The 24340-nt window shown below is 42.1% G+C and overlaps 1 protein-coding gene across 1 annotated transcript in view; it reads left to right on the top strand.

The window, feature by feature from the left end:
- The first annotated feature begins 1980 nt into the window (after positions 1-1980).
- EGFLAM (EGF like, fibronectin type III and laminin G domains) overlaps positions 1981-24340 on the top strand; it is a 79953-nt gene continuing 57593 nt past the window's right edge. Inside the window, exons 1-4 of the mRNA XM_034073060.1 lie at positions 1981-2191; positions 20156-20265; positions 22241-22324; positions 24016-24042. Of these exons, the coding sequence (XP_033928951.1) occupies positions 2071-2191; positions 20156-20265; positions 22241-22324; positions 24016-24042 (342 nt within the window). The 5' untranslated portion in view covers positions 1981-2070. The remainder of the gene's footprint in view (positions 2192-20155; positions 20266-22240; positions 22325-24015; positions 24043-24340) is intronic.

Below are 24340 nucleotides of genomic sequence, written 5' to 3' on the forward strand. Positions count from 1 at the left end.
AGCACGGGTCTAATGTACCCAAATTCATTGCTTAGCATCTTCCCCAGTGGAGTGGGTTCAGCAGATAAGGATGGAAAACTGCCTCCTCCATCACTAGACTTATGGACTTCAAAAAGATTGTGTCTCAGTCCTTATCAACAGGTGTATACAACCAGTGATGATCAAGGTGAATGACAGTACAATGTACAAATAACAACTGAATTGTTTGGAGCTTTTCTCAACTGCTGGCAATCATCTTTCTGCCATCTTTTGCAGATGAGTGAGCAGTCTTGTGTGTCCTGTGGGCAAATATGGAGTCCAGAGTTCATTCAGTGCCTTATGAATTGCAGTTTCACACTGCACCGCAGTCCCTGACCCCACCAGGAATTCCTGTCATGGGTCCTGCACTTATTCCACACGCACTACCATTCCTCCAGCTCTGCAAAGGCATACTGATAAGGGTGTGACAGATACACCACTGGCATCCCAAGTACGCTAACAGAACTACTCCTCACCTCTAGCTCCTGCAGCCTCGAGCATGCTCTCCTTGTGGGGATCACTCTAAAACTCACATGCTGCCCTTTCTGAGGAGATCAGGCTTCTATCTCCTTGCTGTGTCCCTGAGGGACACAAGGGCTGTCTTCTCCACCATCTCCTGTGAGGATTTGGTTTCCCCCTACAGCTTCTTCCTGAGGTACTTGCAGAGCTTTTACGGGACATGGCCTCCAACTCCCTTCCTCTGATATGTCCAAAAGGACTTTATCACCATTTCCTGTCTCCTCTTGTACCCCCAAATGGTACAGCTTTCCTTATTTTCCCGTCTCAGCACTGTTCCCACAGAGAAACAGCTTTTCTTCTGATCTCCCTCTGTCGGTTTTTTTCCCCCAAACATCATAAAATTACAGCCTGGAACTCATTGAACAGAGTATCAGTGTTATGGAGTTAATATGATTCAAAAAGGGGTTGCATAAACACACATAATTTATATGGACATCAAACCCACTCAACTTTATCAAAGTGAACAACCAAACAAACAAATGAAGCTCATTGCCAAAACAAAGCCCACACAAACACTCAAGACATAACAACTCTGGTATTTCAGGATTTAAATTTATCTCCAACTAACCGAGATTAGAATGAGACCTAAAGCAGAGGGCAGATAATCCCACATCTGCTTAATAGGAAGTTTCTTGAACCCTCCTCTGTCTGTTAAACTCCAAAGATAGGATACTGAACCAAAGAGATTTGGCCTTCCCACCAATGCTATACTGCTCTGAAGGGACTTTTTGGGCTCCTTGTTGCTCATCTTTTCCTGTTTTTTCATGAGATCCTCAAGCTCTGCAGCTTCCCTGTCTTCCTCCCCTAACCCTCCCCATCACCTCTAATCTCCACAGGGGTTTCTATATTAGTCTGAGTGGCTGGATGGGTCTCAGCCTCCATATGGGGGGATTAGACTTAATTTATCCTCTTAACTCAGCAACAACTTCCTCACAGAATCCTCTCCCTAGGTTCTCCTTTACCCAGTACTTGTCTTCACTTCAGCCCTGTCTCTTTCAGGAAGCTAGGGGGAAAAAAGGAAGAAACTGTGAATCCCAGTGTCAATGCCCATGTCCCGGGGAGAGGATCAGCCGCGCTGGGGTCCCGCAGGACGGGAGGGAGCCGAGGCCAGCCCCTGGGCGGGGAGCGGGCAGGAACGGGCAGGGTGTCACTGCTGAGGAATGGGTGACATCCCCCCGGGGTGCTGGGGGGGTCCCGGCTGTCCACCCCCCGGGCAAGGCCGGCCTGACGACGGAGCACCACCGGTATGGGGGTCACCGGGCAGGGGACGCTCCGGACCCCGTCAGCGCAGGGCTGGGGCCGCGGCGCCCCGGGGGGAGGTGCCTAGCCGTGCCCAGGGCCGCCGAGGCAGTAATCCCATCAAAGGGCCGGACCCAGCCTCCTCCCCCCTTCTCTTCCCTCCCTTCCCTTCTTTTCGCTTCCTTCCCTCCCCGACCCTGCCCGGCGCGGGTGCAAGCTCCGCCGCTCCACTCCGCTCCGCTCCGCGCCGGCCCCAGCTCCCAGCTCGGGCGCCGGCGGGACAACGCGGCGCACATGGAGGTGCCGGGCAGCTGCCGCCACCGCTACCGCTGCCGCTGCCTCGCCTCTCTGCTGCTCCTGGCTTCGTGCCTCGGGTCCGCGGCGGTGCCGCGGAGGAGCATCCCCCGCCGGCAAGGTAGGGCGGCTGTCGGTGCAGGGCGGGAGATGCCCTCTTCCTGCACCGCGCTTGCACTCAGCGAAGTTTCGCGTCCCTTTAAAACTGGAGTCGCCGCTGGCTTGAGGGCCCGCAGCCGGGGCTCCGCGGCGGGCAGCGGTGGGTCCCATCGCGTGTGAGATGAACTCGCCCGTGAGCTCCGGGCGCACCCAGCCCGCAGTGGGTCCGGCCGGCGGGGCCAGCGCAGCTCGCTGCCCTTCCCTGCAGCCCCTGCTTTGTCCCCCCCACCGGGGGGTGAGAGAGGATGCCCAGGCAGTGGCAGGGAATGTGCCACTGAAAGCGGTAAAGTTGCAGAACCAGCCAGCGATCCATTTTCTCCGGCATTTAACACCCGTGCCGGTGGGTTCACCCAAGTTACAGACCAGGACTCGACTGCCGCTACTGCGGGAGGGATTGGAAAAAAAATTATCCGTTTTTTTTTTTTCCCTGAAGTCCATGCTTCAGGTGCTGCGTGAGCTGAGTTAGGAGCAAGGTGAACCCCTGTGCCCGTCAGAGGTTTCTTGTCGTCAGGGCTGTGCTTTTGCTGTGACATTTCTGTGTGTGGTAGTCAGTAACGCGATACATGGAGTAGTAAATGTGAGAGAAAAATGGCTAAGGAAAAAATAATTTAATAAGGAAAAAAGGTACTTATTGCGTACCAGGTATGATGTGGAGTGGTCTAAGTTCTGCTTCTGTCTGAGCGCTACTTGTGAGCTGTGGGAGAGTTCCCACAGCTGTCACAGGGTTTTGCACCTTGATCAGGGTGGTAGTATGTGGTCCTTAGTGGTTGAAAGTTAAAAATCTGGACTCTGAGCAGCTTTTACAGCCTCTGTAACCTGCAGTGTGTGAAGCAGTAAGGTAAAATACAAACAATGAGATGGGGCGCAGTGTGTGGCGAAGTTTAGCATTCTGCATACTTGAAAAATTGTGATTCTAAAAGGAAATAGTGATGCCCAAGACTGTCACAGGCACTGGGAATATCCTGGAGTCTTTATCTCTGAGTTCACAGTGATCAGGTCAATGGAAAACATATAACAAGTTCAGTAAATTCTGCCTCAGTTCACAAAGTGTTTGCAGCTTCACACCCATTTTGTAAATATTTCACAGTGATACAAGATTTGTATTGCTGCTTTTTAGAATCAGTATTGTGCATTCTTTTGCTCTTATGAGAAAAAATAAAACAATAAAGGCCTGTACAGTTGGAAACCTAATACTTAAATACAGCCTGAGCTTAAAGCCCTTACTGGACAGATGGCTAATTTTACTGGTCTGACCTTGTCTCTTAAGGATCTAGTTCCATGATCCTTGGTTGTCATAATAGCTACCATTAAGTACTTGAGGAAATGAAGCAGACTGTAGTTGTGAATGAGACAATCTGTAGTTTATGTTAAAATACTATATATGTGAAGTTTGTTATGGAAAGGTGTAGATATTTGTAAATATTCCTCTACATACTGGTGTACTTGTTTCCCCTAATCAGCAGAGTGTCAGACCTAGATTAAATGTATTCCCATGCATTAAATTAAAACAGTTTAAAGCTTGGGAACAAGTTTCTATAGTATTGTGGAGGAGATGAATTAATACACTAATATTGTGTTTACCTTACTTTTGTTAGAGACATGGTTTATGTTATTTTTGTTTTTTTAATCACTGACATTATTTCAGGTTCACTGACTTATTCAATTATTCTTTTTCTACTTCTTTTGCTAAAATTTATATGGGAACAATTTTTTCAGAATCTGTGCAAACATTTGAAAATCCACTTCCAGCAGTCTTTGAAGAGGGAAGTGTCCCAGACAATTTGTGTGCAGCCATCTATGATTTGAAATCCATCTGCACTGTGCCAAGGGCTCTTGGTATGTGGGCTTCTGAGAATCTCATGACTGGGTCCCTGCTGTAAAATGTTGCTGTCAAAACACTGAGAACAGGTATAGGGTTCAGGTAGCTCATACAGACAAGGTAGTCTACCTTGTTTTTCAGAGCAATTAAAAGTGAAAAGTAGCTATTATTTACTCACACATCCAAAAGCAATGGTTGAAGAAGAAATAACATAATTAAAAGTTCTTTAGATTTCCCCTCCCTCCCCCCTTCACTTTGCCCTTTTAATAACAGAAGGATTGAGATTTGTACAGGAATTGTAACTAAGGTGAAAAGAAAAGGTTATATCAAGAAAGAAGTGGTAAGTGATAAAAACAGTTCAATACCAGAATATGACTGGGAGGTCCTGTTGGTCAAAAGAAAAAAGATAGTCAAATACATCTTCGTTTTTCCAAGGTTTTTTTGTTCAGGGTTCAGCTTATAAAGATCAGTTTTACAATCCCAAGAAATGAGTGAGAAAGCTGTTTGAAAGTAAAAAAATTAAATACAGGGTTAAACGGCCACAAATGCAGCTCCTTAAATTAAACTTAAGGGGAAAAAGCTGTCTTGCTCAAATTTGAAACATCCTGATGACTGCTAAACTCATTTGAACATTTATTTACAGTTACATGATACATTTGCTGGCAATGAGGAAATGGGATGACAGACATTTTGGGAAGGGTTTAAAACAAATTATAGACACCGTGTGGTGAATAATGTAGCTGGGAACAGATCAGGCAGGGATTCTCTAAATCTTGTACTCTCAGAAGTTGGCACTTGTTCTGCTGCTTTCACATTATTGCTTGCTTTAGCCTTCTGCAAAGATGCAGGTTTTCACTGCTTCTTCAAGTTTCAGTCACTTGATTGAAGGCTGGAAAGTCTAAGCCAAGCCCTTGGTGTGTAATACTACTACTAATATAAACATAATAATAACTGAATTTTAATGGTTCTGTGATTTTAGAGAATTACAGGGCAAAGATCAGACCACTTAGTTAATTTCCCATGTATGTTCATGGCCTGAACTTGTTGCACGATATTGCATTGTTACTTTCTTAGTAACTGTGTCAAGTTCCAGTGCCCTGTAGGATATTAAAACGATTGAGTCAGTCTGCACAGAGAAAATAATACCTGATGCCTAGGATACCTTTATTATTATGATTATTATGCTTGCCAGCTAATATAAATAAAGAATTGGGTTATATTGTATTTATTTCCCAGATGTCCATAACAGTAGACATCACTGGCCTTGTGTGTAAATGCTGAAGGAGTCTGACTAGTTAGAGTCTGAAGACTTTTCAAGAGTGTAGTACTCAATATCAGGGCCAGATTTTTGAAAGGGCCCATATCCCTGGTCAGCACTAAGTAAATTACTTTTTTTTTTTTTTCCAAAGAACTTGGCACTGTGATACTTAAATTCTTTAGAAAATCTGGCTATGTAGTAAGAGCTGCTGGATATGGAACACTTTTGAAAGTCTAGTCCTATTTAGGTATCAAAATACCTTGAAAATCAGGTCTACAGATATGGAAAATGTAGAAGTCTTTGGGGAAAAAGGTGCTTTCTTGAGTTTTTAAACATTACTTTTTTTTTTTTTGAGCAACAGTAGAATGAGTTGTAATTCACTGTCAAGATAAACCCCACATGGAAAGCTTGCAGGGGTGAAGTTGATCTGCTGCTGAATGTGAGGTGTCTGAGGAAAGAAATGAGTCTGAATCTGAATGATTCCTAATGCAGGAGCAGCAGAGCTGGCAGAGACAGTGCACATCTGTGAGCTAAAACTAATAAAAAAGATGTGAATAATTTATATGGGGGAAGAATAATATCATTCTTTTATTGTTTCAGACATATGCCAAAGCTGGGACTATCAGACTACACTGTTCTATGTCTCCAATGACAGTAAAATCAATCAAACACAGATTATATATGTATTTGCTGTTTATTGCATTTGGGTGTAAGTTGTGTCACAACACTGTGTGACATTTTCATTTTGATTGGACCTGCTCTAGTACCTCTGGGGTCTGCACTTTGGTAAATCCTGCTAGCTCTCGTCAATCCCATCACCAACTTATTCAAGAATGAGCATGGCTCTAATACTCTCCGGGGCAGCAATGAGAATGCACTGAATTATTTCACTTGAGCATGTTAGTTAGCATGACACTGTTAATCACTCATTTTGTAGCATGTTTTCTGATTGTAGTTAGTCTTACTTTTAGCAAAATGTATTGCTTTCTATACTGAAATTGCTATCTTCTTCTGTAAAAAGAAACTTCTGATAAATGTTTTACTTGAGCACCATTTGCCAATGCGACCTCTAAAACTACTAGAGAGACTTCCACCAGTGTTCAGAAAGGTAAAATTAGCCAGGGCATTTTTAAAAATTGGTGGAAATGTATTTATACCAGATACAAGGGTACAAGGTACCAGATACAGTGATGCTTTGGAGAAGAAAGTTTGTTTTGGAGTTAAGGCACTAGAGCGAGTCTTTGGAAATCTTTTTATTCTGAGGCTGTCACAGATTTGCTTTAAGGGTTTACCAGTCCTTCCCAGGCCAGATTTTCAGTTTTCAAAGTGGGGTTACAATGGTTTTGTGCTTTTATCCTTTTCCAATCAAGACATGTCAGACAGTAACAGGGCTTCTTTAGGGTGCTCAGAACAGGTGTACCCCTATTTTAGCCAAGACTACTAGTCATTACTTTAGTAATAATAGGTGAGTGAATGTCTCCATATCTCAGATCACGCCTTGTGTCTTCTCTAGTAGATACACAGTGACACTGGACTAGACATGACACAGCACTGTGTACTGTGTACAGTTTGTTAAGAGTGGGCACATCCAAAGATCAGATTCACCTTCTTAGACTTACTGGTAGGGATTTGTAGACATCCTAAGGAGTAGGAGAGTATTCTGCTGTCATAAAACATAAAATTTCAGTGGATAGCATCTCTTCAGTGCCCCACAAACTCATCAGTCAGCTGACAGCATACTTGGAAGTTTATCATTCCTCAGATCACTCTTGTGTTGGGACTCAGTCTTATGCCTGACTCTGCTTATATCCCTTTAATGTCGTCCTACTGAATATAATAAATAAAGGATTACTAATATTGTTGTTTCATGGTGGAGACTCAAAGCAGGACTGATAGGACCTTTTCACAGCTTTTCTGACACAATGAAGTGTAAGGTTATTAAAATATATCAAAGATGCCTGTAATCTGAGTAAATTACCATGAAAAGTCTTTGCAAATTTTATTAGTTCATATATAAAAGAGCGTACCATTTGGTGCAATATTTATCAGGGAATGTGCAATGGTGGTTTGTGGTCATGTAACAGAAGACTTTTCAAATCACAGGCACATATGAGGTCTGCATTAGCTATGTGATCTTGAATAAAATTTCCTTACAGTTTTCTATGCAAACAAATGATCTGTCTGGAAAAAAAATAAAAAACAACAAACACAAACGCAACAAAGCACAAAACCTGTTCTTCATAATTAATTCCAACAAAAATGAAACACTTTTGGGTAAGAACAGGCAAGATTTGATTTATTTTTTACTTTAACGGAGATGCTTACATGTGAAAACTAAATTAGTTATTTATAGTATAGATAATGAGAATATCCAGACCACAGCAAAAGATGAATGTTATTTTTTTAGACTTTGCAGAGTTACTAAGGTGAGAACAAGCACAGACAAATTCATCTTTGAAAGTAGCTGCTTCAGAAGGGCATAAGCCACTGAAAATTGGAGGCTTAGGGGAAAAGCTCCATCACAAGCAGGTAACTAACTCAGATCTAAGTAATGATACAGTGTGTGATGATCCATAAACTCTGCAAGTGAGTGGTCTGTAGTGTGAAATAGAAGAAGTTCATACCAGTACTTCTGCTGAGAGCAGGAGTAAGAATAACTCATGAGGAAGACTCTATGATACTGGCCTCCAATGGAAGAGAAATTCACACAATATTGACCTAGGGAGCCTTTTATTCCAAAAGAAAAGGACATCTATGGGGCAGTAAGAGAAACCAAGTTAGTGACTTGCTGCCATGTACTTGGACAGTAAAAATTCACTGGCTTTGTTTTCTTGAAAATATCTTTTATTTGAACATTGCCAAAAGTTATTCTGGAGAATTTTTGAAAGCAGAAGAGGTAAACCACATGCTGGTGCTAACATATTCTGCACCCGGCTTTCTGGGTATACCACCAAATGGTGAAAGGGTGGTTTTCCACTTATATATGTTAGCCTTATAGTTAATAAACACTTTTAAAATAACAGTGCAAATAGCAGTTGCATTAACAGCAATTCTCATCAAAAGCAGACACCAAGAGGTTTTGAGTTTCTCTGTGTCCTCAGAGGATAGTCACACTGGTATAACTCATGCAGAAAGATCTTTGAGGCTGGAAGAGTCACAGGACAGATTATTCTTAACACTTCTTTTGGTTTTTAAAGTCATTTAAAATTTCTGGCACCTGTGAAAATGATGATACACTCAAATATCAACACCTGTGTATATTTGGAACTTACAATTTGAACTGTCTTTCTAAAATGAGGGAAATGAGCATCTTGTGAATGTTCAGCAGGCTGCTTTCAAATACAGAAATCATTCCAATTCTTCTAATGTGTCAGAGGCATTATTGCACGTACAAAGTTTAAAACCAAGACTGGCTTTGTGTTGCTGAGCTCAAAAACCTTCTAAAAAAATCCTAAGGGCAAAGATTATAGAGAATTTCACTCAAGTGAAATTCTTTCATGCATAAGAAATTTCAACTAGAAGATCATTTTAGGAAAAAACACATGAACAAAACCTGTCAAAGTGTACATCTTGGAAAGTAAGTGCCTTGGACCAAAACTTTTGTATTTTAATTAGAGATAGCAGAAGCCAGAATTTGTTGCTTGGAACAGAATGTGAGCTCTATTTCATATTCTGCTTTCTAGATAATCACAGGAGAAGGCAACGTGTTTCTAAAAATAAGCAGTCTTTTTATGAAGACAACTATTTACAGAGATGGTGACATTGCAGCTGGTACTCCATCCATGCACAGAGACAAATGTTAGTTCCCACTCCCATTTCATGATGTTCCATTTCATACATGGACTTGTTGAGTGCAGGTTGCTACTGTTCTCATCTTAATTGAGCTGTCATAATGGCAGTGCTATGGTATGATGCAGTCAAGAATTCCAACTCTTTCTATATATGTGCTAAAAGACTTAGTAGGCTGAGATGATAATGTTCAAGCCATTCAAACCTCTGTGAAGCCATAGGGCAAAGTGATCACAGAGAGGATGGAGGAAGAAAACTGCAGAATATAAGGGATTCTTCCAGTCACTTTTGGACAGAGATCTGGACAGCACCTAAAATTGGCAGAAAGGGGAAAAGAACAAGCCATTTGAACCAGCTGATGTCAAGAGAAGGGCATAGCTTGCGCGGTGAGGCAGCACTGGCATGGGTTGAGGCCAAAGAGTTATACTCTGCAGGCTGCAGAAACCGATGTGCCAGTGGAGCAGAGAATGCTTTGAGATGACTAGAGAGTATTAGATGCTAGCTTTGTGGACATCACAACAGTGTCTAGGCCATTTGTGTTTGTTTCCTTATGTATCTGGTCTTCATGCTCACACATATTCCATGTCTCATTGTCTCTTGAACAATAAAGGTTTTGTCCCTCACAATCATTCTCCCAGCTTTCACATCCTGCAGCTTGTTGCTGACTGTTTAGATACACAGCCATGCTCCACACAAAATTAGTGCAGGGATTCAGGTTTAAAAAGCATGTATACTCCAGCCACTTAGTAGAGACAAAGAATTTCCTTTGTATTTTTTACTGATACTGCTGGTGAATGGAGGGACTTGCTGACTGCAGAAGGTAGTGAAATTATTCTGTTTGTTATGGAGGAACTGAGTTGGATGAGAATTTCCTGCTCCTTGAGATGATGCCAGGTTTCCTCCCTGACCTGGCCTTCAGCAGCCTTTAGTAAAATCACAGGTGCAATTGAACTGGTTTCTCCAGTCAGGTTAGGGTTTCTGGGCTGTAGCAGCCCTTGTGCCCTTGCCACAGAAAATTTAGCAGCATCCTGCCCTGTGTTAGGAGTGTTGCCAACAGGTCAAGGGACATGGCTCTTCCTCACTGTTGAGACTGGTGAGGCAAATCTGCAGTACTCGGTCCAGTTCTGGGCTGTCCAGTATAAGAGAAGACAGGGACACATTGGAGAGAGTCCAGCAGTGAGCCACAAAGGTGATTAAAGGACTGAAGCATCGCTGGTATGGGGAGGGACTGAAAGGAACCATTCAGCCTGGAGACTAAAAGGCTTGGGAGTATCTTCTTGTTGTATATGAATATCTGATGGGGTAAGTAAAGAAGATTGAGCTGTGCTTTTCTCAGAGGTGCCCAGTGGCAAGACTGAAGGCAGTGGACACAAACTGAAAACAGGAAATTCCATTTAAACATTAGAAAAAACTTCTTTATTGTGAGGGTGAATGAGCATTTGCTCAAAGGAGTTGTGGAGTCTCCATCCTTGGAGATATTACAAACTCGTTACGCAAATTCCTGAGCTATTTGCTATGGTTGGGGCTGCTCTGAGCAGGATTTTGGACTAGATGATCTCCAGAGGTGCCTTCCAGCCTCATGTTCTCTCTGTTTTTGCAGGCTGTTGTAAGCGTGCCTTGAAAATGTCTGAGATCCTGTGTTTAGCTTCTTTTTAGCTGTCCTCCATTCTGTCATGGACTGAAAACACCAGCTGGACCAACTGCTCTGCTTTCTATGGTTAAGCATGTGTTTGCTTTAGCAGTGATCTGTGCAAAGATGTTCAGTGAAAGGTTGCTACCATTTGGTGTAGATGTATGAGGCCTGTGCCAAAACCTCAGGGATAACCAACCCACACCTTTATTTTTGTGGTACTCTCTAGGGCATGACCAGATTGTTTGTGTCCACCAAGAATGAGCTTCAAAACAATTCCTCAGGAGTCACAGGAGTTGTCAGAACCCAAGATGCTGTATGTCTTATCCACACCCTCCACATTTGTTGTTTGTCACATGATTATCATTATTCTCTTTATACTTTAATCTTTGTGTGTATGTGTCCATAATTGCTGGGTTTTTCTATCTGACCCCTTTTCCAGAAGCTTGCCTTGAATTTCGTTTCTTATAACAAATAAGCTATTTCTTCAAGAGCTGTTTTGTATTGTGTATCAGTGAGAGAGAAATTTGTAGTAGATAAAGCAAAGAGATTAAGACACATCAAGAACATTTTTCAAGTAGCATGAACAATTTTACCATAGTTCCCATTGAAGATAATAAGTTTTGGCTAGTGAACACATGAAAAATACACCTTTAACTGATATTGATCGATGGAAAAATAAATTTTCAAGATATTTATTTGACATTTCTGCAGTTTATCTGGCCTTTTTATTTATATGTATCTTTTATCTATGTAATGAAGCTGTTTTTTCATAATAAACACAAAGTCTCTCATATGTGGTTCTTTTATGTGTTATACTTATGCTACAAATGCTCAGAAAATGTAGCAGACTGACTTTTATCCTTATTTTTGTCATTTAATTTCAGAAGAGAAATAGCCTGCTTTGTAGAGTTTATTTTCATCAACAATGCCTAAGACTTAGGGGGCAACTTTGTTAATGTTTCCCTGCTTCCAGTAGTGTTTGGAGTGCCATATTTTCTGGAGCTCCTCTGATATTTGTCCTTCATAGCACCTCAGATGCATGGGCCACAAGAGAAAAGAGAACAGCCTCTTTTTATTCTTTTTTTTTTCTTTCTGGTGGAAGTGGGTTGAATTTTCTTAGATGACACCTAAATCAGTGCAAAAGGGGAGGGAGTAGCCCTGGGGTGGGAAGGTGGAGGGAAGTGCCTGGAGGAAGAAGCTGGAGGGGTGAGGATGTGGCAGAGCAAGAGGTGTGAGACCTTGCCCTTGCCACTGGCTGTGGGCTGGTCTATTTGCTCAGGCAAGATGAAGCTGCAACCCAGATGATGCAGTGTTCCTTGGGTGCCATTTCCCCTGTGGCTCACTGGGTCTGTCTTACCTGGGCAGCATATGCAAACCTACCAGTGCCTGTCAGATGAGTGGCTTTTTAATTTATTGCTCTTCCCAACGTAGTTCCAGTATAGAAAGTCATGGAGGCAAATGGGGTCAGAGGAGACGCCAGGGGATGCTATTGGCATGCTGGCTCTTATCTAGCCCATCCTACTGATTACTAAGGTATCATGCCATAGCTTGATTTCAGCTGCTTTCTCACACCACACCTAAGTTACACCTCAGAGACAGTTATTTGAAAACTGGTGAGGTAGCTGATGAGGATGCAGGCAGCAACAGGGCATGCAGGGCTCTGGCAACAGGCAGGGCTAGCAGCAGCCCACTGGCTGCTGGGGACAGCCTCAGGGACAAGGCAGGTCCCAGCCCAGCCAGGAAATCCCATGACAAGAAAGATGTTGAGCTTTGCATCCAAGCAGCCTGTAGGCTTTAGCAGGGAGAGGTGATCCCCATTTCTGCTTTGTCTCCAGGAACATGGCTACCATTTTCTTCTGCAGAGGCATCAGGAATGAGGACAGCCAGCACCCAGCACTGGGGCTTCAATAGCAGAAGCACAAGCCTGGTTTTATGTGTGAGAGCACTAAATTTTAAACTAGGCTTTCAGAAATACACCTGAGATGATGCAAGTGGAATGTCTTAGTGGGGCTTTTTACGGACCCCTATACTGCATTTGTGCTGCAAGTGGAAAGTGCTTCCATTACAAGAAGTATCTTGCCACCTTACCTCAGATGCAGATACAGCATTATGTAAGTGTGCGCTTGTGTTAGTCAGACTGGCCTCTCCTCAGTAGTTATTAAAAACACAAGCCTGTAAGTTATTGAGAGATGGCCCTGGCTGTCCCTCTTGACAAAGGCAGGACAGGTGTAAACTAGACATTTGCTCAGAGATAGTGGTGTTCTTTGCTTTTAATACTCTTCAGTACCAGGAATTCCCCCAAAGAGGTTCCACTGCATAACTATGAACAGATAGAAGAGTTTTTTCATTATCTAGCTCTTAAACAATTTAAAAAGTCAACTTTTGCTTCTCCTTCCCACACCTGAAAGCCACTATGTGCTGGCCAGAGCTCCCCTGCTGCCTTTATTCTCCCTGAAGCATCAGAGCTTTCCTGGAAGCAGAGCCTTGCTCTGGGGAAGAGAGCAGGGAGGGGAGCAGGGCATCCCACCTCTGCCCTTCTTTTCCAATATCTGCAGGGTCATGGCAACACAGGAAAAGCCGCAATAAAGTCACCACTGACATTGTGCCTGTTTGTTTTTAATGGGATTCGCTGTGCTGCACTGTAGCTTAAATTCTGAGCTTTGCCTCCTCCAGTCCTCTTCCTTGGGCTATAAATACCCCCATGACTGCCACCTCAGATGTACCTGGGCAGATAACAGATGCCATATACTGTATCAAGAAAACGTCTCATGGCCCCTAGCCTTCTATTATTACAATGTTGAGGGGTTTTTTTTCCATTGTATTTATTACAGTATTTTTAAATCACTAAACTGAGCTCAGGTTAGTATCTCCAAAGTTTGTACACCATGGTCTGGATCAAAACTGTGGTGCCCCAATAGGGCTATACTACCTGCAGCTCTGCACCAGTGCTCACTGTGGTAGCATGCAAGTGATCCAGTTGATTTCTTCTTACCAGAATCTAGTACACTAGAAGTGGTAGTTGATTCCTTCAGAGCAGCAATTGTCAAGCTTTCTCTGTTCTTTTATATTTTCCATTCTGTTGTTGCTACTCAGGGTGCAGGAACAGGAGAAAATGGCTGAGATTTTCCAGTTTCAAGTCACCATCCTTTGCAGTTTGTGTGGCTGGGAGATTCTTTCTTTCTTGCATACTGCTGCTGGGCAATGAGAGCTGGAAAATGCTTCAAAGAGATTAAAAGATGGCACATTTTTTTCATTTAGGGTTTCCTGACCTTTTCCAGAACATCATGCTGTCTTCATTCCACTGTAGTGTTTGCATAACCTCGGTCAGTCTGTAAAAAGAAGGGAAACAAGAGAAAACCTTATTGCTATTTATTGTTTTAGAAATTAGAATTTCACCGATATTTCAGTGAGAGAGTGAATGTGCTACAATTTATTTTGTTCCACTTCAAGGAGTGGTTTTCTTTCTTGAAAACAGGTTTTTGAATGATAAAATGCTATTTCAATAGAACTTTTTTCTTATGACTTAATGGACTGAATTAAATAATGTTTGAAACAAATCAAAAGGTATTTCTCTTTATGGAAAAAGTTTTGCTCTGAAAACTTCAATTTAGAATTAATTTGAATTTTCTTTCATATGGGTTTTTACTGCTGTTTGTGTTCACAGAGTCATTCTATGATTCTGTGATTCTATGATTCCATAGACTCATAGGGAGTATTTGGGTTGGAAGGAACCTTAAAGCTCATCCATTTCCAACTCCTTGCCATGGACAGGGACATCTTCCACTAGACCAGATGTATCAAAGCCAATCCAGCCTGGCCTTGAATGTTGTCAGGGATGGAGCATTCACAGCTTCTCTGGGCAACCTCTGTCAGTGCCTCACCACCAGGGGTAAAGAATTTCTTCCTAATGTCTCACCTAAATTTCCCCTCTGTCAGTTTAAAGCCGTTACCCCTTGTCCTATCCATACATGCCATTGTAAAAAGTGCCTCTCCAGATTTATTGTAGGCAGCATTTTGTCAACAAATTTCTCTTCTTTCACTGAATAGAAATAGGAGACACATTGATCTGGAAAATAAGGAATCCTTCAGTCAGTACCTCTTAGCTGTTACCCACAGAGATTTAAAAGTAGAATAATGAAATGGTTATCTCATTGCATTGGCCTATACTCCACCATTAATAGCAGTACAGAATATGTTGAATAATTTTTTTTATTTTCCAAACCATAAACTAGTAAAGATGAAATGAACCAACCATTTTCCCTTAAATAAATTGCCATATTACTGCATGTGAACTGTATTAGACAATTGTTTTTGTATTATTTCGGGACCTGTAAGTACTTGTGACTACCTGCATGCCTTGAAACAACACAAATATCTAAATAGGAAAGAGAAAGTGAAATGCAAAATATAATTAAAATTCCAAAAGAAAATTTTCCAACCCAACTGCTTTCAGATAATTAATATTTTAAAAAGTACCATTTTCAGTCAGTATTATTTTAATCTAAGTAAATATTTCAATAGATTTTGAAATTTTCTCTAATGTAATATTACCAACTGTGATGAACTTTATCCAACTCCTCCAAAGCACTTCAGATGTGAAGCTTGTGAACATAAGAAATGTATTTGTTTTGAAGCTGAGTTTTTCTTGTAGCTGTTCATCACTGTAGTAAGATTTTAGGTTCACTTTATCACTGGAAGGATGGAGGATCTTGTCTGGAACTTGAAATAACTGGAGGAAAGCATCAGTCTGAAGCGGTTGCTCCTTAGCTACATGAGGCCAGCATGGTAAGGCTGGAAGCAGTGGGTAGTGTTCTCATTGAGTACCCATGCTAATTCTTAAAATCACAAGGGTAGGTATGGAAGTGACATCATTGTTGGCAGATTCAGTTCAAGAAGCATCCTGAGGTACTGATGTACAATTGACTGGCTGAGGCTGGGGACTGTTTCCAGGAGGCACTTTGCCTATGGCCACCTCGATGGTTAGCCTATGGGTATTTATTTCATGGGCAAAGGCTGTTTCATGTAGCAGTGGAGCTGCAATGGAAATGACACCGTTATCAACAGGATAAGTTTTTCTAACATTTTTGAGTGGCTTTTGTGAAGCAAAAATTCAAATTATGTTAATTATTTCAAATGGTAAAATTAACTCCATCTTAGGGAGAGGGCTCATGTATTCTTTAGCTCATCTGGAGAGCTTATTTGGTGACTTCTTCACTGGTTTAGCAGTTTTTGCATATTTTTAGAAGTATAAAACCAAACAGATCTATAAGCAACAAAACAAAACAGCTATAAGCAGAAAGGTAAATACAATATTCTCAGCTCAACATTCTTTACTACAGCCGAATCCTCATTAACTTCCTGTATTTGATATACTTTTACAATGTACAGTCATAATATGTGTTGAAAGTGCTCCTCCTTGATTAATGGCTTCTTTGTATGCTTCCATTACCAGTTTCATCAGGCTTTCTGTCCCTAATGGTCCAGAAAGAAGAATGACTTTGTGCAAAGCATGTTCAATTTTATTTTTATATAGACTGGTTGCTTGCTCTTTTTGATCAGAGCTAATCCCCATGCAGAGCTCTCCTTCACTGCAGAAGACGTTTGCAGGTGGGATCATCACTGAGGCAGATCTGCAGAGTATGTACAAGTAGTAGGTATAGTAGTTTGCAGGTGGCCATCCAGCAGAATGCAGAGGGGAGCAGGCTCCTTTGTGGTTTTGTACCATGCATCAGATAAACAGAAATTTCATGCTGAATTTTTAAAAGAGAGATATTTCTGACCTGAATTGTAGGAGGAACTACAAATATCCATAGAGTTTTACCCTTGAAAACTATTTTTAGCCTTTACATTCTAAACATGACCTTTGATTTAAAGACGTAAATGTTTAGACCAATTTTAATATCCATTTTTAGAGGCATAATACATGACGTTCTGTAAAATCTTGCAAAATACCTCAAGCGCACATTTACCCCAAAATAATGTGTTCATAACAGTGATACCTATTGGAACAGTTGTGATCAGCTGACAAACAGCTTTGATGCTGTGTTGCAACATGACTGTTTCAAAGCCATGACATCTCCTGCCTCTTGGTGGCATAAACATTTCTTCTGTCAGATCACGCAGTCACTTTGTCTCGACTGTGAAGGGAAAAGTTCAGTCCAAAATGGACATTTTTTACTTCCTGCTGGTTGTGTGAAATCTGGACTCTGGCAACCAGAAGCAACTCTGAATCCCCAGATGCACATCAGCAAGCTACAAGGTCAGGATTGGTGACAGCGGAGGACTGTAGGGACCAGCACACTGCATGAGATGCTCCTCTCTGCCCTCTCTCCTTCCCAAGAAATAACTCTGCTGCCGAAGGTTTTCCTTTTCCTCCTGGCTCATGGTTTAACAAGGAGGCAGTGCAGTGCCTGGTAGGGTGAGTGCCCATGCCTACTTATTGGATGGTTTTGTCATGGGGAGCGCAGGATGCAGTGGTGTGGTGACACTGGGTCCTGTACACTCCACAAACCATCATGTGATGCTGAGCATCATCTGGGGCTGCTTGCAAAAACAGTACTAGGTGCTGATGGTGCTTACACCTCGTCCCCAAGCACACCTCCTACCACTGCCTTTGTTCTGTTCAGGGAATTCCCATACTTCTATGGAGAATTAAACAATATAGAAATATGGATCTCTCCAGCTCTTTTATTTTCCCTGGCTTAAGTTTGTATTTACTCCTTCAGTGACAATTTATATATGCCGGTGTAACTGAGGTCAGTATTTGGCTCTCTGTGCCTTTTTCATCATCTGCAAACTGGAGATAGTAGTGTTTAGCAGGGCTGGGTGAATAATTCATGGCGTGGCTCCTTATTAAACAGATGTTGCCTCTCTGTTTACAGATAGTCTGCAAATGGATTGCATTTTTATTTTCAAATTTATTTGTTGTTCCAAATTATTCACCAAATACTTTCTGTAAATGATTTTATTGGCCTTTGGTGTATTCAGAATACCAATTTGAAGCCTGCCTTATATGAGTATTTGTTATTGCTGGTTAAAATTTTTTACTTCAACAACTGTGCCTCCCAGCAAACTTGTCTCATAGAGCCTTCCTAAAAAATAATAACAAGGATAACACAAACATGCTAAAAGTGAGTGGTTAGGGAGTACTGTTTTCTTTTACTACTCATGAAGTTCTAATACTAATCCTGCTCACTGGGTGTTGTGAAGATTGGAAAGATGTTTTCTGAATGTGAAATGCTCCTTAACTAGACAGTGATACTCCAGCCCTGGCTGCTCTTCCTTTCTCTCCTTTCAGTAGCAGGTGGTATATGATGGTGTATGGTTCACCTACTGCTGAGCGCAGGGCAGAAGGTAAGCACGAGAGGTAGTACTCTGCTGTGCCCAGAGCCCCAGGGCCAAGCAGGGATAGAATCATAGAATCACAGAATCATAGAATAGTTAGGGTTGGAAAAGGCCTTAAGATCACCTACTTCCAACCCACAGACAGGGATGCCTCACACTAGACTATGTAGCCCAAAGCCCTATCCAACCTGGCCTTGAACACTGGCAGGGATGGAGCATTTGCCGCTTCTGTGGGCAACCTGTTCCAGTGCCACACCATCCTCACAGTAAAGAACTCCCTCCTTACATCCAACCTGAACTTCTCTTGTTTAAGTTTTAACCCATTCCCTATTGCTACAGTCCCCTATGAAGAGCCCCTCTCCAGCATCCTTATAGGCCCCCTTCAGATACTGGAAGGCTGCTATGAGTTCTTCATGCAGCCTTCTCTTCTCCAGGCTGAACAGCCCCAACTTTCTTAACCGATCTTCATACGGGAGGTGCTCCAGCCCCCTGATCATCCTCATGGCCCTCTCTGGACTTGTTCCAACAGTTCCATGACACCAGAACTGCACACAGTACTCCAAATGGGGTCTCTTGTTTATTCCCTATACCACATGAATTTGTATTGAGGCATCTGAGCCCAACTCTGAATTAAGCTTACTCATGGACTGGAGTAGCTCTGCATCACTCTGAGGATTCATTACAAGCTCTGAAAACTGACTGGTAGTCTTGGAATGGATCAGTGCCACCTTCCTCCAACAAATCTAGTGTAAAGCTGCCTTGACCAGCCTGGCAAGTCTCTTGCCAAAACATGATCTTTGATCATGCATGGTATTTGATCCATGTGACTAAGTTTGTGCTAATAAAACAAATGAGTGAAGGTCGAGAGAGCAAGTAGTATGGCATAGTTTGGTTCTCATCCATATGGCTGAACTCCTTTCCTTACTGAAACATGTCCATACTGACTTATGGACATGGTCTCTGAGCTCTGCTATACTCCAAACCCTTCTTGGGAGACTATCCTAGGATGCTGAACCTGTGCCACAGACTGTGCAAGCACTATAGATGTGTGGATGTCCCTGTCTTTGGGTCCTGGAGAGTTTACAGCATCTTCTCAGAGTCTGAATCAGCTTTCTATTACAGTCATTTGTTAGGTGTGTTTGATTTCAACAGCATCGATGATGGTGGTTTGGAGAAGTTATGTTAAAGATCTTGCTGAGGTTACAGAGCAGAATTGCTCCTCTGCCTGCCCTTTCTCCAGCTGCAGTTAGAATGCAGTTTCTAACATGTTGCAGAGATGTGGAGCTCAGGTTTTCCTTCTTCTCCAGCATTTTTTTTTTTTTTGCAGTATTGTGTTAGCCAGTGTACTGAAACACCAACCTGTACCATGCGAAGAGAAGGAGATGGATAGGTGCTGTGGGACAAGTGTGGTCACATTGAAAACACCCTCCTCCCACAGTAGCTGATGAGAGATAGGATTGATTGTGGCAGCATTGAATGCATGATGACGAGGTCCCATTGCTGTAACCTGCATCTGAAGAGTGGCAGGTGGGGACTGAAGGGTCCTTCACATCAGGATGATCTTGCTTCTTACTTAAATAGTTTCCCTTTCCATCCATAGCTGTTGTGAAGGAATTGAGGTTGCAGAGGCTGGTGGTGATCAGGAAGTCTCTCAGTGGGCCATGAAGGGGGTCACTTGGCCTGTGCCAAAGTAGAAAGGGCCTGAAGAGGAGGCATGTTTTGAGTTTGGTTTGGTTTTCTTTATGCAAGGATGTTGGTGTCATATGTGAAGCCTGGGGGAGAGGATGAGGAGAAGCTGAAGGTGTCTGTGTGGTGTCCTGAGCTGATTAACATCTGCTTGCCACAGAGTGAGGGGATCTCCCACTTTGCCCTGTCTCTCCAGGTATCCTACCAGCACCTTGAAAGGCAGAGGTGGAGAGGGAAAAGGTGCATCCAGCTCAAATCTGAGTAGTGGGCTACAGCTGACAGCTTGGAATGGGGGCAGCACAGGTCTATTCTTCTTCAAAGGCATACCTGTCAGGTGGCTAAAGGAGTGGTTTTACATCCTAAGGCATCTCATACACTGTCATTTTGTTCTGAGCAGATAGGCTGGGACCTCCTCTCGATATACTTCTGGATTCACTGAACTGCACAGCGTTCAGCGTGCAATGGAGGATGCCAAAGCAACATGCAAGCACCATTACGGGATATACGGTAAGTGGTCCTCTATGCTGCTGGTAGAAGATTGCAGAACCCCACATGGTCTCAGGAAGCAGAAAGCCTGTTCTTGTAACAAATAGCACTATTGGCCAGAAAGTAGTCACAGGATATACTGCTTGAATGGATTGAGCTGTAATTTTAAGAAACGAGTGTCTCACATTTTAAAAACAAGCCATGATGGGAATTTGGGTTGGGTGTTAAGGGCTTGCAGTGGATGTAGATTGCTTTTCTGTTGTGATTTTCATTCAAGGATCTTAGTGCACTCTGCAGCCAAAGCAGTAAAGTAGAGCAGAGCAGGTCGATACTATGCTGTGCAAGCAAAGGGAGATGTGTGGTGATTTCAGGGCCATTCAGATCCCTTGGCTTGTACTTCCAGGCTGAGAATTGCTTTAACAGGAATAGCTTTTCCAAATTACACCTTTACACCTTTCCAGACTGGCAGCAGGTAGAGGGGAAGGAGAGTACATTTCAATAGATAATGTACTGCACAACATCCATGAAAGCCCAGTCACAGCCTTAAATATGAAAAGGGACTTTTATTCACCTCTACTTCAGTGGTGATTTTCCCTCAAAGAAGTTGAGTGATTTTCCTGGTTTACCCAGAAATTTTACAGGGGAGGCTTTGACCCACTCCAGGCCTCTACCAGTTTGCCTTCTGCCTATTGGGCATAGCAGAGCAGTGAGCCTAAACTGGGTACTGTGTTTTAGTGTGCAAGCAGAAAAACAGTGAATGTTAATCTGAATTAATTAATTTTTATTAGATATTGCTTCAACAAGTGTTCCATGGCAATGAAACTTAGTCCCTCAGTGGAGGTTTGTTAGTGAGGAATAAGCACCAAAGATGTGGGATATCAACTAGAATTCATTGTTTTCCCTTACAACAGTAAACAAATAGCAGTTGGTTTTGTTAGCATTTTCTCTATAAGGAGTTGAAATTTGCAGGAAAATCATTCAGAATTCAGTTTTACAGTAAAGGGTGGGATGCAGAAAACTCTTGACTACCTTTAGTATTAATATATGCTAGAAGAATGAGATAATTCCCTGCCACGGATATTTCTGGAACATATACCACTTTATCCAATGGTCTTGTAAATGACACTAATGCAGTCCAGCTGCAGGGTTGTTTTTATCATTACAGAAGTGCTTGTAGTCTAGGACACCGAGAAAAATTTGCTGTAGCCAGAATTTGCCTCAGTCAGGCTCTGTATGTAGTTGGGTCCATTCCTTTGTGTCAAAACAGAGATGCAGTTGCAGTTGCTTTTCTACAGATCATGCTGTTTTTCAAGCAGTTGCATACTTTATAGTCATAAATCATAAATAGTGTTTGATGTTGTAGATGAAGCATCCAAGCCCCAGTTTATTTATAAGCCTTGGGCTTCTGTGTGGTATGATAATAAAATCAGTGACAAATACTGGCAGTGTTGTGCCCAAACTGTCTTCACCTTGTGTTAGCTTTTGACCCCCAGTCATCACAGGGCCTCTGTGCATAGAATAGCGGACTTTCACTGGCTCATTAGGCTCCAGTACACAACAATAGACACGGAGAGACATTTATGATAACAGCAGTTTTTATAATGACATAATCATGTAATGTCAGTATCTTCCTTACATGAAGTAAAATGCCTAACTTGTGCAGATCAGTCCCACAAATCTTCGGCTGTTCAATCTGACCATTCTGTCCAATCTGATGCATAATTCAAGTTGTCAGTTCCAGTCTGCCCTAAAAGCTAGGTTGTGCTTCATGTCAATTTAGAATACACACCTTAAGATGGTGTTCTTTGGTCATACTGACAACTTCTATCAAATATAAATGGAATGTTAAAGGGCATTAGCTTTTTATGCATTTGAAAAGGTGGGGGAACATGGGCTCAAATGCTGCCTGAAACGTGATAACAATGCACTTGTTTTTAGGTAATTCTGAAGTATTGAGTTATTGCTTTAACTGGCTTGACTCTATCTTCTTTCCAAGGTCTTTTACTCAGAAGTTGAAGATGACAAAGCAGTTAAACAGCTCTCACACGATGTTCCCCTGAGTTTGGATATGCTTAGCATGGTGAGTATTCCTTTTCACCAACACGCAGAGCACTGGAGCAGAGCTTGCAAGTGGGATCTTGCAACTGTCTACATGTTGCTCGTTTGTGAATTATGCTGAGGATCCAAGCCCATGATCTGCTCTGGGTATCAAGCAAAAGGAAATCACAATGTTTTTCTCTAATCCAGTCACTGTGATACACTTTTCCTCCTTGTAGTCTAATTTATCACGTACAACTATTGGAACTTGCTTGCGTCTTCCTAGTACTGACCTCTGGCATCTACAAAAATAGAACTTTTAATTTAGAATATGCATTTTCTGTGCACTTCTACACATGGAAGTGGAATTGCATGACTGCACAGAGTTACAATATCAGTGTATGTGTATTGCACTGTGACAGAAGTAAGTGTGCGAAGTAAAGGAGACAGCATTTTCAGTGCAGTTTTTTGGTCTCTGTGTGGGACCGTGGCCTCATGAAAAACAGTTTAATAGTGCTGTTTTAGTTGCACTTTTGCAAGTACATCTCCTAGAAGATTTCGTCAACTTCTGAGTTTTTGTTCTTGGAAACACTAATTTTCCTCCTTGCTTCTCATTTTTCCTCTTTTCTTTGTTTCTGTTTTTCCTTTTATCTCTCCTTTGCATTCTTACTTTGCTTTATTTCACTGTCCCCTTCTCTTTCACCCTTCACTTTTTCTCATCAATTTCCCCTTCCTTTTCCATTTGCAAATGAACACCGCATGTTCTCTTCTGCTGCACAGCTGGGTAATTAGTGCTGAGATGAGAGCAATTCCTCTCTGTTTCTGGATGGTTCTAAGACTGTCTGCTTTAAAAGTGTATTCTCAGAACATGCTGGTGTTTACTTAGTGCAGAGAAGCTACTCTTTGAGTTCAGCAAGGCAGGAACAGAGGTTTTCCAACCCCTGCTTGGGCAGAGAGCAAAGGAGTGTTGCTGTGATGGGAGCACTTTCATAACTTGCTCTGCAAAGGGCAGTCTGTCCACGAGACAGCAGTGTTAGCAGCACAGGAATCAAAGGCTTATGTGTGCACAAAGGGGCATTTCAGGCTTTTCAATCTTTATTTGGTGATCCTTCTTCTCAATTCAGTTTTTTTTTTCTCTCCTTTTTCTTCTGCTCATCTTCATTCTCTTTATCTCCTCACCCTGCTTTCTGCAGTCTCCCCACATGAAGTTCAATGAAATGCGTTCACTGATATTTCCTGATCCCTGCTGGGCAGTGCTCAGAAACCTTCACTGTGAGAAGTGTGGGTAAGGGGGATGCTCAGATTTCCTGCAGTTTTCTATCACTCTGGTTGTCAGTTCTGCCTCCTTCAGGTTTCTGGGATTGTGGCGAATGAAAAAATATTGTTGCCATGATATATTATTTCTTTCTTTATGCATTATTTTCCCTCTTCTGATCTTTATCTCTGTATTCTTCACTCATCTTTTTTCCCCAAAATCACATTCTTACTAGTAGTGCCAGCAAAGATCGAACAGCACATTGGTTTTTTATCTTTATCCTGACAGCAGTAATTCTTACTCACTTTGGAGAATGGAGTCTGTATCCCAGCACTCATGCAGATAAATAACAGCCACATAGACTACTACATGCTGCAGCATTGGCTTTGTTTTAATCCCCTGACCTGTTATTTATGTGGTTTTGCCAACACTTTTTGGTATGTTACTTTATTAACAAGCCCTATTTTGCTTTTTTCCAGGGTCAGCTTGAAGGACAAGCAATTTTTGTAAGTATTGCTTCATGTGAACCTTGGTCACAGCTGTGATTTAAAATTAAATTGAACGTTCTTGACCTGCCCTTTCCCCATATTCACACACAAAAGTTAATGGCAGATGGCTCTACTTAGTACCCATACAGGAACTTTTCAAGTTTAAAAGTGGGAAATATAGTAGCTAGAACACAAAATCCAGAGGTGAAGGAGGTGAACATGTGTAGGTACAGCAGCTCTCTTTTTAGCAATGGATAAACTTCCTCTCAGACATCCGAAGTATTTATGGATATGTTGGCTTGTTGGAGGAGATTTG

This window comes from Melopsittacus undulatus, chromosome Z (genome assembly GCF_012275295.1).
Source record: "Melopsittacus undulatus isolate bMelUnd1 chromosome Z, bMelUnd1.mat.Z, whole genome shotgun sequence".
NCBI classification, from domain to species: Eukaryota; Metazoa; Chordata; class Aves; order Psittaciformes; family Psittaculidae; genus Melopsittacus; species Melopsittacus undulatus.